At 34.5% G+C, this 17,479-nt stretch overlaps 1 protein-coding gene across 1 annotated transcript; it reads left to right on the top strand.

The window, feature by feature from the left end:
- The first annotated feature begins 14,332 nt into the window (after window positions 1-14,332).
- Window positions 14,333-15,304, top strand: LOC107859759. Its single transcript, XM_016704858.2, has 3 exons — window positions 14,333-14,789; window positions 14,891-15,177; window positions 15,230-15,304. Exons 1-3 carry the CDS (start codon window positions 14,333-14,335, stop codon window positions 15,302-15,304), a joined length of 819 nt encoding a protein of 272 aa, XP_016560344.2.
- The last annotated feature ends 2,175 nt before the right edge of the window (window positions 15,305-17,479 follow it).

Raw genomic sequence — 17,479 nt, 5'->3', positions numbered from 1 at the left:
TGAGTAAATTAGTGATTCAAAATGCAGTACCCAGTGTTACCAAGACCTCAGTTACAGTTTACGTATCTTATACATGTACTCTCATTCAGTTATACTTATGTTATTCAGTCAGTATTATTCATGCATATGAACCCATGCATCTCATCCTACCTTACTTAGCATACCAGTACATTCAAAGTACTAACACATACCTTTTTTTATGCTATGTTGTCTTATATCATAGGTTCTGATGCACGAGCTCCTAATCATACTTAGCAGCCCAATCCATCAGCAGTAGACTAGTGGTGAGTCCTCATTATTTGAGGATAGATTTATTATTTCAGTATTTTAGTACTCAGTTTATTTTAGTAGTCGAAGTTAGTTGGGGACGTGTCCCATTAACTTCTTGTTCAGAGAGTAGAGGCTTTTCAGACTAGAGTATTTATAGACTGATATCCAATTTTGGTAAGGATGTACCGTACTTAGTATTTAATTATAGTTTTGAACCTTAAGGAAGATTTTCTCCTAATTTTCGCATAATTATAGTATTACTATTCAGTTATTGTAGTAGGTACCAGTCATGGGTTAGCTTGTGGTCCTTCCAAATTATGAGCATCGTATAGCGTCTGGGTACAGACTCGGAGTATTACAAATTTAGTATAAGAGCCTGAGGTTCAACTGAGTCCTAAAAAGTCTGAAAGCTGCATCTAGTAGAGTTGTGCATGGGAGTATAGGGTGCCACACTTATGGACAAGAGGTTATTAGATGTTTTAGAAAAAGTTTCCCTTTTTTCAATAATCATGTCGTACCGGTGAGCACAAGATTAAGTTAAACTCCCTATCTAATCCAAAATTCTCTTTCGTTTATAGAATATGGCCCCAAAGAGGACTAAGAGAAAAGGGGCGGGATACCAGCCAATACATCAGCCCATCCAGCCAGATCCCCTAGATGAACATGTCTCCCACACTGAATTCAGAGCAGTTTTCACCACCCTAGCTCATTCTGTGGTAGCCTAGAATGAATGCCCAGCTATTGTTCTAGCCAACTATAGGCCAATACTGCTGCAGCCAGGATTTAGGACTTCACTAGAATGAACCTTCCATCTTTTACTGAGTTAAAGTTAGATGAAGACCCAATGGAATTTCTTGATCAGGTGCAGAAGGTTACAGATATTATGGGGTGACATCTAGTGAGAGTTCTGAGTTAGCTGCATATTAGTTGTAGGATGTGGCTCACTCATGGTTCAAATAGTGGAAAGTAGAGAGGGACACAGATGCAGGGCCCATAGAATAAGAGGAGTTTGCTATTAGTTTTCTGGATAGGTTCTTCCCGCTAGATTTAAGGGAGACAAAGGTTCTGGAATTTATAAATCCAAAGTAGGATAGCATGACGGTACAAGAGTATTCTCTCAAGTTTAATCAATTAAACAGATATGCTCCTCATGTGGTAGCAGATTTAAGATGAGTAAGTTTATGTCTGGTGTGTCTAGTAGTATGGTCAAAGAGTGTAGGACCACAATGTTGATTAAGGAGATGCACATATCTAGGCTCATAGTCCATTCTCAGTAGATAGAGAAGGCTAAGAATAAGGAGAAGTGGAGGGAGAACAAGAGAGCTAGAACAGGTAGCTTCAACTTCACCTAGCCTAAGATAGAGGGTGGTAATCGTTCCCTGTTCCACCTAAATTCTTTAGTTCCAGCTCCGTCCTCAGCCAGTGCTCCCATGCCAAAATTCAAAGATGGTAATAGAGATAGGGCGTCAGGCCCTAAACCCCAGGGTAGTGTTAGTAGTGCTCGAACAAATTATTTCTACTAGAAGTATGGCAGAAACCATCAGGATGTCTGTATAGCTGGCAGTGATATATGTTTTGGATATAGAAAGTCAGTCCACAAAGTCAGACAGTGTCCTCAGGTGGGTTCGTAGAGCCAGCATAATCGTCCCTCAACTCATTCTGTTTGCCTAAATCTGTCTAGGAAGGCAGTAGCAAACTCTTCCCACTCTATAGGATCTGCATCTATACCCCTATTTACCCTTCACTGCTTAAACCACGTATGGGCTATATCTTGTAGCTAATAGGCAGCTAACTCGGCACTCTCACTGGAAGTCACTCCCATGATATTTGTGACTTTTTGAACCTGATCGAGAAAATCCTGTGGATCCTTTTCTTACTTAGATCACATAAAGAAAAGAGGATTCATCCGGGTAAAGTCCTAAATTCTGGTTGCAGCAGTATTGCACACTGGGTTGGCTGGAACAGAAGTTGGTCGTTCATTCTGAGCTACTACTAAATTGGCTAGAGTAGTGAATGCAGCTCTGAATTCTGCATGGGAGACATGTTCGTCCAGGGGATATGCCTTAACGGGCTGAGATGATGAATGATTTTCGGTTCTTCTTTCGTTAGTCCTTTTGGGAGGTATGCTCTGTAAACGAAAAAAAGAAACAGATTAGAATGAGAGATTAACTTGAGCTCATGCTCACTCGCACGACATGAATACTGAAAGAAGGGAAACTTTTTCTAAAATATCTCATAGCCTCCTTTCCATAAGTGTGGCGTGCTACACACCCATGTACAAGACTCTACGCGATGCGGATTTTTAGATTCCCTAGGACTCTATTAAACCTTAGGCTTTAATACCATGTTTGTAATAACTCGGGACTATCCCCTAGTCGTCACATGGTGCTTGCGACCCCTAAGGACCACAAGCTAACCCATAAATGATATCTACTATGAGAACTAAATAATAATACTGACATTAATGCGAAATAATGGGCTGAAATGCCATAAGTTTCAAAACATCTAAAATACTGATAAAATATAACATCTGCAAAACTAAATACTGTCTAAAAATTTAGCCTGAAAAGCCTCTAACTAAATCTGCCTGAAAGTGGAGTTGATGGGACAATCCCCCAACTAACTCCATCGACTAAAATACTACTAAGCTGAAGTACTGAAATGAAAGTATATCCTCGATAGATGAGGACTCACTGCTAAATCTTCTACTGCTGGCTGAATCTGGCTAAGCACAGTCAGGAACCTGAGCATTTGAACCTATGATATAAAACATTATAGCGCAATAAACGGGTATACGATCAGTATGTGGGAATGTACTGGTATGCTACATGAGGTATGAATGAATGCATGGGTTCATATGCATAATTAATGACTAACTGAATGACATGCAAGAGCTAGATTAGCATACATAGAGGATCTGTAACTACTGAACATACTGTGCCTACTGTGACTGAGTATACTGAAACTAAATCTGATAACTAATAACAAAATATACTAATAATCTGGGATCACTAATAATCTGAATTACTGTTAACTGAGTGACTGTACTGACAGTCCTGATTCTGAAGAACTGAACTTAGTTTTATTCTAAAGACTGAGATTGAAACTGAAACTGTAAGAGGTAATCATCTAACTGACAGTCCCCAAATAAGATAAGATAACTGAGCTAGGGTACAATCTATAACACCAATTGGAAGGGAATCAGTACCGTACCACGAGTAAAGACAAGATGATGAGTAACCCTCTACTGGTAGGTTCCCTAAACGAGAATGGCGGTACCCTCTACTGGCAGGTAGAGCACCTCATCAACCCTCAACTGGCAGGTTTGATGTCTCACCCTATGCTAGCTACGTAGTTTTGGAATGCAAGGATTACTTTTAAGGATCACACCCTCTGCAAGTAGGTGAGCCCCCATCCTTGGGTTACACGGTGCTGAATCTTACTCCGAACTGAAAGACACTGAATTGTTATACTGGAATAAACAGGATTGAATTCACTAAGATTATTGAGTCTTTCTAAGTTTTGTAATTGACTAAATTCTACTGAATTTTGTAATGGACTTAGAGTGCTACTGATCGTGACATGACTGATACTATTCTGTAACTGACACTGGCTCTAAATAAACAGCTAAGTTGTAGGGTATTAAATACCCCCAGGACTCGATAGCATGAAAAGTAAATAAAAGCATAATCTTGAATAACATAACAATGTTCACTTGGGCATAATTCATTCATAGAGACATTCCATCAAACACTTGTAATGCATTAACTTGTATATGAATGGAAAATACATGTTCTCATGTTGTAATGGAATTATTTCATTCTCATAGACAATTTATCAAACACATAAGAAGCATACTTGGTTCATTAAATCATAAACACTTAGGGTTAACATGGTTACAACAATCAACTTGCAAATTGAAGGGTTTATCATGAATATCATGTTATTCAACACATACTAGAATCAATTCTTGGAACTTGTAATCTAAACTATGGATTAAAACTCAAAAAACATCATGAACATGAATTCAATCTAATTCAAACATGAAAATCATAAATCATAAATCTCGTATTTTGAATAAGGATTCTTGGGCTCCAAGGAAGGTAAGGATCCATGGATGAATATCTAACATACCTTAATTTGATGAGTTCTTGGAGAAATTCTTGAGATTGACCTTGATTCTTGAGAGATAGGGTTTGTTTTCTTGAGAGAGAATTATCTTTTGATTTTGGGGAAAAGTGAATAATGAAGGGTTTACCATGTTTTTAAGGCTTAAATCCCATATCTGGGCGGAATAAAATCATTGAAAAAGACTGTTTTAACCCTGAATGCAACTTTAATTTTTTAAGAAATTTTTCCGATCTGGACCCCTGGCACAACGCGACGCTATCACACTGGGCCACTGAAAAATGACGACTGGGAAATTGCATGGTGGCGCGACGCAGTGGTATTGTTTTGCCACTTTATTTTTAACTGAAAGTACATCGCAATGCAGTGGAATCGTGTTAGTACACAAAAAATTGACAATTGTTGTTTTAACACACTCCGCAACGCACTACGCGCCTGAATGACGATGTTTAGTAACTAAAACTTAATATCGCCATAACTTCTTACCCGATTGTCAGATTTAGGAAAATCTTATATCGTTGGAAAGCTAATTAAATTTTCTACGTAATGCTAGACTCAAATCTGAAAATTACTAAGTCTTCTAAAAATTTTATTTAGGATAACCCATGTACTGAGGGTTAATCTAGACTAGGAAAATATCAGGTATTACAGTCTATTGATGTGCTTAGGCATTCACCTACCTCATAAGACACTCTATCTTAAATTTGCCGACAGCGCCATAATGGAAACAACCTAACTTTAGAGAAGGCCGGCTGCAAAAGACTAGGAAACCTTCTGGCCCTTAATAATCTATTTCTACGAAAAAACCTTAGCTGCAACTATGGTAGAAGCTGGGAAGACTGACTGGATAAGACGGGCTAAAAGACTTATTGATCGTGGCCCTTAGAGTAAGACCCAATGAAATTCACAATATTTCACAACTTCTTAGCTAATATTTTAGCCTGACCCACTTGAGTAACCCCCTCCAACTTCTTCACATAGTCCAGTTTATTGAATTATTTTCCTATATGTCATATGCACAAAAAATACCTGAAGATCATAGTTCAAACTTTAATGTAGAGGCAAATCCTCTCCTCCTTATAGGTCAACAGTTGAGTAGAATAGCGACATAAAGCATAAAACTTAGCCTCATATGCCACAACTGATATGTCTCTCTGTTCTAATGCCAAACACACATCCTTCTTGTGATCATCAAGGGACCGTGGCACATATTTTTCTAAGAACAAAGCATAAAACTACTCCCAAGTTAACGAAAGCACAGTCAATGACCAACATTCAACATACACCATCCACCATTGGTTAGCATCTTTTTCTAATAGAAAGGTCACAAACTCAACTTTATTTTGCTTCAAAATATCCATCTTATGTAACCTCTCACAATAATCAATGATGAAATCAAAAGCATCCTCTGACTCAGCACCCTGGTATGTTCGAGGTTTTATCTTTTGAAATTTTATAAATAGTTCATGTTATATACCAGTCATTATTGAACCCAAAACTAGATGACAAAAATCATCAATCCCTAAAGCTACATCTATTCTAGGAATGAACAACTAGGGCTTGATAAGTTAGTACTATATAAATGGATGCATTCTCATCCTACCCACTCAAAAAATCTAACACCTATTGCACAACCTCAGTAGACATAGGGGGTAATCCTGCAACCCAATTTGAGTTGCTACCTCATGATCTGCAGCTTATTTCTCTAATACTTCCATCTTTTCCAAATGATCCTAAGGTGGGGGAGCTGTTATTGACCTCTCAAGAGTCTAGCCAGTCTCCGGTTGAGCTACACCCCGGATGGGTGGGGGTCATCCCCTCCTTTTCTTATCTTTTTCTCTCACTCATTCCTTCCCCTTCTAGATGCCCACACGGCTGATGCAGGTGCTGCTATTCGGATTTTATTGGACCTAGTATTCACCATCTCCAAATAAAATTAAGGGGATTAGGTAATAATTTCTATCACCAAATACCAATTGGAACTAAGTTATAGCACGAAAGAATAAGAATGATAGATTTCCTGATGTACTGTAGCCTCTCAAAGAAAAGTATAGACGTCTCTGCACTATTCCACTAGGCTTTACTTGAATCGTTCTAGTATGATAAAATTGACGAAACTAGACTCTTATACCAACTTAGTCACTAACCAAACACGTCATGAGTGTCACCCACATTACTGACTCTGCAGGAGAACCTTCTATCCCAAAACACTATCTCACAAGCAACACTTAGAAAATCAAGAACTAATCTAGTAATAGATAAAATCAAGGCTAAACCAAGAAAATAAGTACAATCAAAGGCACAACATTGTACTTAAGAAAATAAACCATCCCTAGGAACAGAAAGTTGTTTGTACCAAAACAACTAAAGAATGTCAAGAAGGGGATGCAACCCCAAAAATTGTAATGAAACATAGGTTAAGAAATATGGAACCATGCTAATATGGAGAAATTTTATGATAGGCCGTATATGTTGCTCATCTTAAAATCTGAAGTCAACTGCTGAGATCACAAGTGAGGTCTCGTAAGGGCACTGGAATATGCGTTGCACTCATAAAAAGTAAGTGCAAGTGTAGTATCAACACACAAAAAAATAATAGTATACATAAGGCTATCTGGCCAATCCAATATGATAATATGAACATAGAGCCAAATTATAGTACAATAAGTTAATCCACGCTCATTAATTACACTAGGCATAACAAGCAATAAATAAGCAATTACGGATCAAAACCTACAAGTCAATATATTATCACCAGTCAAATTCAGTCAAGTCAAAACAAGTTAGAATATTTTATTTAGCATGTAAAAATATTACCCCGATTCACTCATGGAATCGTCAAACTCACTTGACCCTCATACATACACGTTAGGGGTAATACAGCCACCCTCCAGCCATGACCTAAAGGAGATAATTTTTTTTCCATGTACTAAACCCGAGACACAAGTATATGTCAACCTTATTTCACAAAAAGCTGGTGAGAACATTCTAAATGTCAAACATTTCAGATTTAACAAATAAGGTAGGTCAAAAATCATATAAAAACTGTAAGATTATTTGCATTGACCACACCAAAAAACATGCACCAACAAGACACACTACAATTTAGTTAACATGTATTTATAGCATAAATTGGATTATATTATAATACCATCACGTACCTCGAACCAAGATTGTACAACTCGTCTAAGATGGAGCTCTGCCCTTTCGTACAATTCTCATTTGCTTGTGGTCTAGAACAGCCATATAAACACATAATTAATATCATGATCTACCATGTTGAAAATTATAACTCACCTAAGATTGAGTTTATGACCATTCTGTTTCCATTTTAGGATTTTTTTTCCTATCGTAATTGACCTAAAACTACCAATTCCATGGTTAAATTAGTGAATTAACAGAATGCAAGGGTAAATTAACTAATAATAAACAAACCTCATTAGCTCATTGCTTAATTTCCTCCCTTGCACCATAAAATTACTAAATTCCTCCTTAAGACCCTCCTCAAACTTCGTAAACTAAAAATTTTAAGGCTTAACCATCAATTACAAGTTAATGGGGATGGATTCCTTGCCTTTTTTAAGACAAACAAAGAATTTCTAGTGTAAATTGCCTCAAATCTCCCCTCCTTTATCCTAAAATGAGTTCAAAATAATAAATTATTTTGAAAAATATATTTAATTAAATTATAATTTTCATCGCTAAAGCGACACCTACTGTTATTGGAGCTATAGTGGCATTGACCAACTTTTGATCCCCACTATGGTGAAAATTTCTCCACTATAACACCGGTTGCTATAGTGGTGTGCTAGCCTCTATAGAGGCGTCAATGGGACAAAATGTCTAATTTTTTCCCAAAATCTCACTTTTTACGATACACTTTAAACCTAGAACACTTCAAACAATATCTTTTATGCTAAGGTCAATTTCGAGAGTTCTACTCACCCAAACTCGATTTTGTAAATTCCTACGGTTCCCTATCATCTAGCAATCTAGAATTCAATTAAAATACCAATAAACTCATTCAAATCATTCTTAAATTTTTCTAAATCACACCTTGCTTCAATTTCATTCAAAACTAGCCTAGCCTGAAATTTGTAACTTCAAAATCAGAAAGAATTTTAACATGAAACTTTTAACGGGAAATGCACACATAATGACAAAAATGGTCATTACATTGGAAGCTTTCCCCAACAACCCGTCTTAGTAGAGACTTTCAGACAAACAGATTAGTGTATATTCAGCTTCATAGTTAATTAAATGATTTCTATATTGATTTTTGTATTGAAATTTATTTTAAACATTATTATATCAGTTAGATTTCAATATTTGCTCAGTGAATCTCATTTTATATGATATTCTTAATGTGATGCTAGACCATGTGTTAGCTTGGGGTCACTTATGACTCTAAGCACCGTGTTACAATAAGGGGATATCTAGGAAATTTGATAAAGGTTAGATTGTAATAGCAAACATAGCAAAGGAAATGATGTTCCTATTTGTAGATGGACCAGAAAGAGTATCAAAAAGAATGAAATTAGTATTAGAAGTCTTTATTTGAGTTAAACCAATATGAGTAATGAGAATAGTTTTATCGTCACCTATGGACACTTCCTCGTTATCAGTATATTTTTTATAATTGTCTTATTTCATTATAACACAATGTGTTGCTCCTAAATCAAGATCCAAGGATTTACATATGAGTGTTGATTCAACAAAAAAATAATTTTTTCTTCAAAGTAATTATGTGACTTTGAGAGATATACATTAGCAATTTGACTAATCTCCTAGCACAATTGGCATTTCACAACTTTCCTAGATTGTCTATCATTTTGTTAATTGTCGAAATACACTTGTTGTTGAGCTGGTGGTCTTCAAGATTGATTGGAGAAGCAATAATTATTTGTGTGGTATTGATGTTGGAAGTTGGTTCTTTGTACAAGTACACTAGTGATAATTGAGGATGACTTTTCAAGATTTTGGCATTTGAAAAAGAGTTCATGATCCTTCAGTTTGTGGAATAGTTTATCAAATCTTAAAGTTGAGTCTCATGCTCTTATAGAAGTAGAAATATCATGATAATCAAGACCCAGGCCACTAAAGATATTGACTGTTAGCTCATTATCAAACACCGTTTATCCTAATACTTTGAGAGCTTTAATAATTGATCTAATTTCATGCAAGTAATCAATGAAAAACTTAGCAGCCTTTTTCAAGTTTTGCAATTGAACTTGCAATATAATGATATGAGTATGAATTCGGTTGGCATACTCTATGAAAGAGTTCCAGGGTTATTTTAACTAAGAAATTAGTTATAATAGTGGGAGCAATGGTAGGATCAACTAATGTCATTGTTGAATTAGTTGATCCTAGCAAAACCACATTGAATATTTTAGGATTTGAGATAGTAATATCATTTTGAGTGATAGTGGTAGGTGGAGAAGGTTTGACATCGGTGAGATGCCCATGAGTTTATGTCCGTTGAGAAGCATTACTAGTTGAGCTTTTCATGTCACAAAGGTGATAGATAAATAGGCAGCTAGGCCACATGAGTGGTACGTAAAACTTCAACTCTATTATTATTTATGGTAGCAATTACAGATATATTAAAGAAGAAAAAAATTGGATCAGACTCATGAGTGTTTAGAGGTGCTATCATACCATAAATATAATGAGAATAATAGTGAATTAGAATGAATTTTATTTAATATTAAAATCTAATTAAATATAAGTAAATGTAACTAACTCGACTTATAATAAAACTAACTTGACTAACTTTATGAAAATCTAACAACTTAATCTAATCTTGTAGATAATATTAGATATCTTATTCAAACTAATTCAACTATTCAAACTAAATATACACCTAAAAACTGATAACCACAAGTTTATCTTAATTAAAAAAATTTAGCTCTGAATGTACAGAGTCGGGCATTAGCTTATGATCTGACCGATCAAGAATTCAGTCATTGTGGAAAATTCTGACATCTTTACCAACTATTACGTAACTAAAGCAAACATGAAGATAATGGACCTTAAGAGAGTGAGAGTCATATGTGGTGCTCTCTGGGTTTGGCTATAAATAATCTTGTATTTTACTTGTTGAAGATTATCAAATTATTATTTCATTCACTAGTATTGCATTACTTTCATGTACTCCCAGGCCCTTAAGTTTTTTTGTTTGTTATCTTAATTCATATTAGTTAAATCAAGCTTGTATAGTGACACTTCCAGCTACCAACGCCTCATTTTATTTATTTACTTGATAACCTCTGTTCAATTTTATTTGATTATTTCTTCTTCATTTTTTATATTAATTAAGAAAGTTACAATATACAAATCATGTATCTTGGCCATCTTAATTTGTATATCTTTGATCCACCTCAATAGACTTAATTGTATTATTTTCAGGATAAATAATTTGCACCACCATAATAAGAAGACAATTGTGGTATTGTTTTGATAACCTACTAATATAATTCACTATTAACTTATGTTGTTCTTTGTGTTGCAAGAATATTCATCAACTATGGCTATTAATGAGAGGAATATCCTATCCATTAACAACCAAGGCAATGTTGGCTTACCTTCAATTGGTGAGAAAATGGATATGTCACTCAATTTAAGTGAAAATCATCAAATAAGTATACAAATTCAAAACTGGGATGGAGACGTTATCCCACTAATAAAGGCGTACATGACCAGGAACGGTAAGGAACTGGACCCCCAATGGCTTGTCTAACGGTGAAATTGACGATGATGATCTAACTTGAGGTAACAACTCTTTTTTCATAACCAAATAATAACCCAACTCCAACAGGAATTGATAGGTTTTTCCAACAATGCTAATTTGGGAACTCTGGTACCACCTACCACTATGGTTCTGACCCGATGAACCCCGAGCAATGGCTAAAACACATTGGGGACCGAATTTTACATAAATAAATACGAGGGAAGGTCTAGGAATAAAAACATTCAAATGAATCATTTTAGGGATGAATTTATGAATTATGTTATAAAAATTGCTCATGAATGAACCAAATTCCATGGTCACCCCCGATCTTTAAAAGATCGAAATCAAAAGAATATGCCTATTTACCAAACACGCCGCATGTCCTATCAATGTTGTTTCCAAATTGGTTAGAAATGTCTTTTGTTTCTAAATATAATAGGACCACAAATTCATAAGATCATATAATAGTAAATACCACTGATTTCAAAGAAAAATTTTAGTATGGGATGAGATCAAGTTGGTATTAATAAAGAAATTTGGCGATATAATTACCAAAGGAGCCTTGACATGGTATTCTCATATAACTTATTGATTCTTTAGTGATGCTTGCAAATATCTTCAATAAAGTTCATGTCGGAGCTTGAAAGGGCCAAACCTAAAAAGAGAACATCTTCGAACACGATTGTTCGAGTACAATGCCTTCCTTCATTTTGAACTATTTTATGACATTCCTAATTTCTTTTCTCAAACACAAAGTATGAGGATTCAAGCACAATTTCTTCCTTCATTTCTATTTTAGATCCATTTCATATTTCATGCCTTTTCTGATGCCTAAATACGATAATCTATATCGTATGTCTTAAATTACACCATAGGGAAATCTCCCAAATGATCAATTGCAAAGTATGAGGAGTCAAACCCTATAGTTATTTCTTCAACCTTCATGCTTCGAAGAAGTGGTACACATGATTATAGTACTACACCTTATGTTGCTGTCAGGGGAGGACTCACTTTTGTTCAAGTGGGTTCATATGAATCGATTTCGTCGAAAAATTACACCGTATATATGTGTATATAAAATTAGTCTTTATAAGTATAATAGTATATATTTAATTTTGAACCCACTATGAACATGTGAAGTCGCCAATTCAGTGAGCAAGTTTAATTCTTGATACCTGCATTGCGAGTTCAAACCCCAATAGCAGTTGATTTTTTTTAAAACTTTTAAGCATTAGTAAAGCAGCAGCCTTAGAGAAAAAAAAAAAAGAAAATAAAGCAGAAGCCACGTGCCAATCCAGTGGAAGCGAGTTCAATTCTTAGTACCCGCATCATGAGAAAAAAAAAAGAAAATAAAGCAGAAGCCACGAGCCAGTCCAGTGGAAGCAATTTCAATTCTTAATACTCGTGTAACAATTTCAAACCCCAATAGCAGCAGCCTTTCTTTTTAACTTTTAAGCATTAGTAAAGCAGCAACCTTAGTGAAAAAAAAAATAAAGCAGCAGCCACGTTTTTTGGGTAAAAAAAGTTTACTTTTAAATTTTTTTCCTAAAAACATGCTAATTCTCCAATCCTTAATTCCCCTTATTCCTTATTCCCTACAACATAAAGAAAAATTAAAAAAAAAAAACCCTAAAGCCTCCAAGCAAAACAAAAATCAATGTCACAACAATCAAGAAATTTATCAAGTTATTTCTTTGCTCTTTATTCTCTACTTTAATCTTTTATAGATATAAAATTATTGCGGTTATTTTTTATTTCCTCAACTTAAGAAAATTATTTCTACTTAAAATTGAAGAAAATCACAATTGATTTTCTCTTCAATTTTAGTTACTTTTTTATAATTTTTTAAAATTCAAATACATACAATAACTCTTACTTTTCTAATGAGATGTTTAATTAGGCAATATAAGTTCTAAATTCAATGAAGAGATATTTCGCTCCGGTATCATCAAAGTTATCACAATCAAGTTCATCCACCCAAAATACTCCTCGCGTGGAAGAGAACTTCAATCAATTAGAATAAAATCATCATTCTGCTAAAAAACAAAAGCAAGGAGTAAACTTGAATTCCTTACCGGCAGATTCAAAAGAAAGAAAATCTATTTGGGAATATCATATGAATGATCGTGATGAGATTAGGTGAGCATATATTCAAAGAGGTCCTCATCAACCTCGAGTTCGCGAGTTTCCTCAAAGAGATATTTCTGGATTAAAATATCGTTTTAATCGTAAATGGTATAAAATATATCGTGATTGGTTGGAGTATAGTGAAATTGAAGATGCCGCTTATTATTTATGCTGTTATTTATTTCAAGATGAAAGGATTCATCAAGGTGGAAGTGACGCATTTTCAAGTATAGGATTCAGAAGTTGGCATAAAAAGAAAAGATTAGATATGCATATTAGAGGGTCGAACAGTGATCACAATCAGGTAAAGAAAAAGTGAAGATCTAATTCGATAAGAACAATCAATTCAAGTCGTGTCTGTGAATCCATCTAATCAAACTAAGCTAGAATACAGAATTCATTTACAACCTTCTGTTGATGTGGTGAGACTTCTTTTGAATAAAGGATTGGCATTTTGTGGACATCGTGAAAATGCATCATCATTGAATAAGGGTAACTTTCTTAAAATTCTTTCATGGTATGCAAGTCAGTGTGATAAAATTAGAGATCTTGTGTTGCAAAAGGCTCCAAAAAAATAATCAATTGACTTCTCATAAAATTCAAAAGGATATTGTCACTGCATGTAAACTTGAAATAATTAAAGCTATTATGGAGGATCTAAATGGTGATTATTTCTCATTTCTAGTAGATGAATCTTGTGATATGTCACGTAAAGAGCAAATGAAAATTGTTTTGCGATATGTTGATGGTGGGGGATCTGTTGTGGAACGATTTATAGGGATTGTCTACCAGTGTTTTATGTTTAAAAGAAGCAGTTGTTAATTATCTTACTCAACATTCTTTGAGTTTATCTAGTATACGAGGGCAATGCTATGATAGAGCAAGCAATATGCAAGGGCATCTAAGTTTAAAGTTTTGATTCAGCAAGAAAGTAGATCATCTCAAGCAATTTATTGTTTTGCTCATCGACTTCAGTTGACTCTTGTTAGTGTATCTAAAAAATATCTTCAAGTTGGAGAACTTGTATTGTTGATTTTCAATGTATTAAATGTAGTAGGAAGTTCTTTTAAATGAATGGATGAACTTCGACAAGCTCAAGCAGAAAAAGTTCAAGAGGCGCTAAATATGGGCGAGATTGAAACTGGTAAGGGCTTAAATCAAGAACTTGGTCTTGCTAGAGCTGCTAATACTCATTGGGGTTCACACTATAAATCATTTACGAACTTTATTAGTATGTTTAGTTCTATTACTGATGTCCTTGATACTATTGTTGTTGATTCTAAATGTGTTGAAGAAAAAACTAGGGCAACAGGATATCTCAGAACTTGTCAAACGTTTAAGGTTGCTTTTATATTGCACTTAATAAGAGATACTTTAGCAATCACAAATGAGCTTAATGAATTCTTACAGAAGAAAGAACAAGATATTGCAAATGTTGTTCTACTTTTTAAAGTGGTGAAAAAACGATTGCAAGATTTACGGGATGAAGGATGGGATCCACTTATCAAAAATGTGTCTGCATTTTGTGTTGGTATGATATTTTGATACCCAATTTTAATGAGTTCTATGTTAATTTTGGAAGATCTCGAAGAAGAGTTGCTGATTATACTCTCTCACATCACTATCGTGTAGAAGTATTTTTTAAAATAATTGATTGGCAACTTCAAGAACTCAATGATCGTTTTAATGAGGTGAGAGCAGATTTGCTTATTGGGGTTACTTGCTTGTATCCTGTTGACTCATTTTCTAATTTTGACATAAACAAAATATTGAGAATGACTGAATCATATCTTGATGATTTTGGTGAAAATATAATGGTTACTCTCAAGAATCAGCTAGAGACTTATATTGTAGATGTTCGTGATGTTGATGAAAGGTTTTCTAATCTTAAAGGACTTGGTGACCTTTCTGAGGAGCTAGTTAAGACAAAAAAAACACTTTAATTATCCTCTTGTGTTTCGTCTTGTAAAGTTTGCATTGCTCTTGTCGGTTGCCACTGCTACAGTTGAAAGAGCCTTTTCGGCAATGAAAGTTGATCAAGAGTGAATTGAGAAATCGAATGGATGATGGTTTCATGAGCAGTTGTATGGTGCTTTATGTAGAAAAAAAATATTTAATACTGTTTCTGAAGAAAGTATTATGAATAGGTTTCAAGAAATGAAAACTTGCAGAATAGTATTGTGTATTTATTTTTTATACATTGAACTCATTTGGTGAAAAGTTGGGTCCTGATAGTTGCCTCGTTAAAAGTACCTTACCAGAAAAATCATTTGGGACATGAATTGCTTGAGAGAAAAAAGTAGAACACGTATTTTCATGTTTGTATTGACTCACTGCCTTTTGAATGATGATAGATATTACTATTTATGCAATCACAAAATAATGCTAATTAAAATGAAATAAATAATTAAGTCGGATAGTATGGACTTATCTTAACAGTAATGACTTTTTAAGTTGTTGATGTTTCATCCACTTAATGTAAGATAGATTTTGATGAATTCGTATATTTTTTGTCGATTCGAGACCGCTCTAGCCTGCTGTAAGAACGTGACCCTGATGGGGACGATTAAGGTTCAAATTGAATCTTGGAATATCTCTGATCAACCAAGATTTTGAGTTGCGATGGATGCCGGTAGATTTATCTGATCATCCCTCAATGCGTAGTTTTGATGTATAGTGGGTTGTGAATATCTTCTCATGTCACCATCAAAAACTCCAACATACTTTTCTTCAATTTTCATGAGTCAACTGCACTTAACGGATTGAGACTCTTAGAGAATGCTTCTACTGTCCACTCATTGGGTATTAAAGGCAACATAGTTTAATACCCAATGAGTGGGACAGTAGACTCTTAGTGAATGCTTGAACATTAAAGATGATGCTACCTTTATTATTAAATATTGAAAATAGTTCTAAGTGTTTAGTAAAAGGATAAGTTTTCTTTTATTATTAAATTAAAAGCTTCGGAATACATACAGCAAAAAACAAAAGGCTTGGACAGTTGAGTCTATTAAAGCTGTATCCTTCGGGCTTGGAGGTTTCAGCTAGTCAAGCCAGGAAATAAATCGTCATTGGTGATACTAAAGGTAAGTGTAGCGTGATTTAGAATTGCTTCAATCGTAAGAATCATAAGGGCTAAATTTAGAATTACCTCAGTCGCATTTATTGGTTATATTTTAAACAATATCCCTAAAAGTGATACTGGTGCACTGTGCCTCGATCAAAAACTGAAAACATATTGAATCTGTAAAATACCAAATAATTTCCGTTTTTGCTATTGTCTGTCCAGCTATGCTAGCAATGTGATCCAAAGAAGTCCTGCATATAGTAAATAAACTCTTCTGGTTGTAAAGAGAATGAGTCTAAAGAACCTACGAGTCACTTGATCTATTTCATATCTAATGTCTATCAATTGAATTCTCTTTTCTTCACAAAATCCATTTTTATCTGCTCCTACTTCTATTGAAACCCCGCCAAGGAGGGAAATATATACACAAAAAAGGAAGTAATATGGGATGCAAGAAGGAATCTGAAGCTGGCTTGTAATTTTATAGGTTTTAAATCAAAAGTACGTTATAACCTCGTGTGTTTTACCTGAACAATACACCTATGCATTCCACTCGTATCATAGCATGAGACCATGTATACTCACAGATATTTATTAATTTCGTCCATAATTTGATTTCATTCCGGGTAAATTACAATAAAGTTTTTCATCCATCTCCTACAAGTACTGAGGCACAACTTTTTGTTTATTACACTGACTATTAATTAACATTTTAGTTCCACTATTTTATGTTTTTAAAGAAATTATATATTTGAAGTTCATCTTTCACTGGAATTTCATCTGAGCAAAAAGAAAGTTTTTTGAAGTCCTCATTGCAAAAATTAACAGCCATTTTAGACATGTGCATGCAGCTACTCATATGCAAGATTCTTGTATATGCAATAATTTAGGTCATTGATAATAAATGAGTGTATTTGAACGATATCGGTTCTTCCTAGATTTAAAAATAAACAAATGCCATATAATTGCAAAAGAATTGCATGGGCGATAATTTAGGACAGAAAATAAATCAGTGTATTTGAGAAAACATCGGTTCTCCCTACATTTCATGATCAAAATTCACCTGGTTATTGTATACACTTTACTTAGAACCACTAATTTAGATTATTACTAAAATAATTCCACTAACAACCTCATCTAGCGGCCATTTTTTC

Source organism: Capsicum annuum, chromosome 1 (assembly GCF_002878395.1).
Source record: "Capsicum annuum cultivar UCD-10X-F1 chromosome 1, UCD10Xv1.1, whole genome shotgun sequence".
Classification (NCBI taxonomy): domain Eukaryota; kingdom Viridiplantae; phylum Streptophyta; class Magnoliopsida; order Solanales; family Solanaceae; genus Capsicum; species Capsicum annuum.
The sequence above is the reverse complement of the archived record's forward strand: the minus strand, read 5'-3'. Positions and strand labels throughout refer to the sequence as shown.

Coding starts and splice junctions, on each gene's coding strand:
- LOC107859759 (XM_016704858.2), top strand. CDS start 14,333: ATGGATGAACTTCGACAAGCTCAAGCAGAAAAAGTTCAAGAGGCGCTA. Junction 14,790..14,890: donor TGTGTCTGCATTTTGTGTTG/GTATGATATTTT, acceptor ACTATCGTGTAG/AAGTATTTTTTAAAATAATT. Junction 15,178..15,229: donor GTGACCTTTCTGAGGAGCTA/GTTAAGACAAAA, acceptor CGTCTTGTAAAG/TTTGCATTGCTCTTGTCGGT.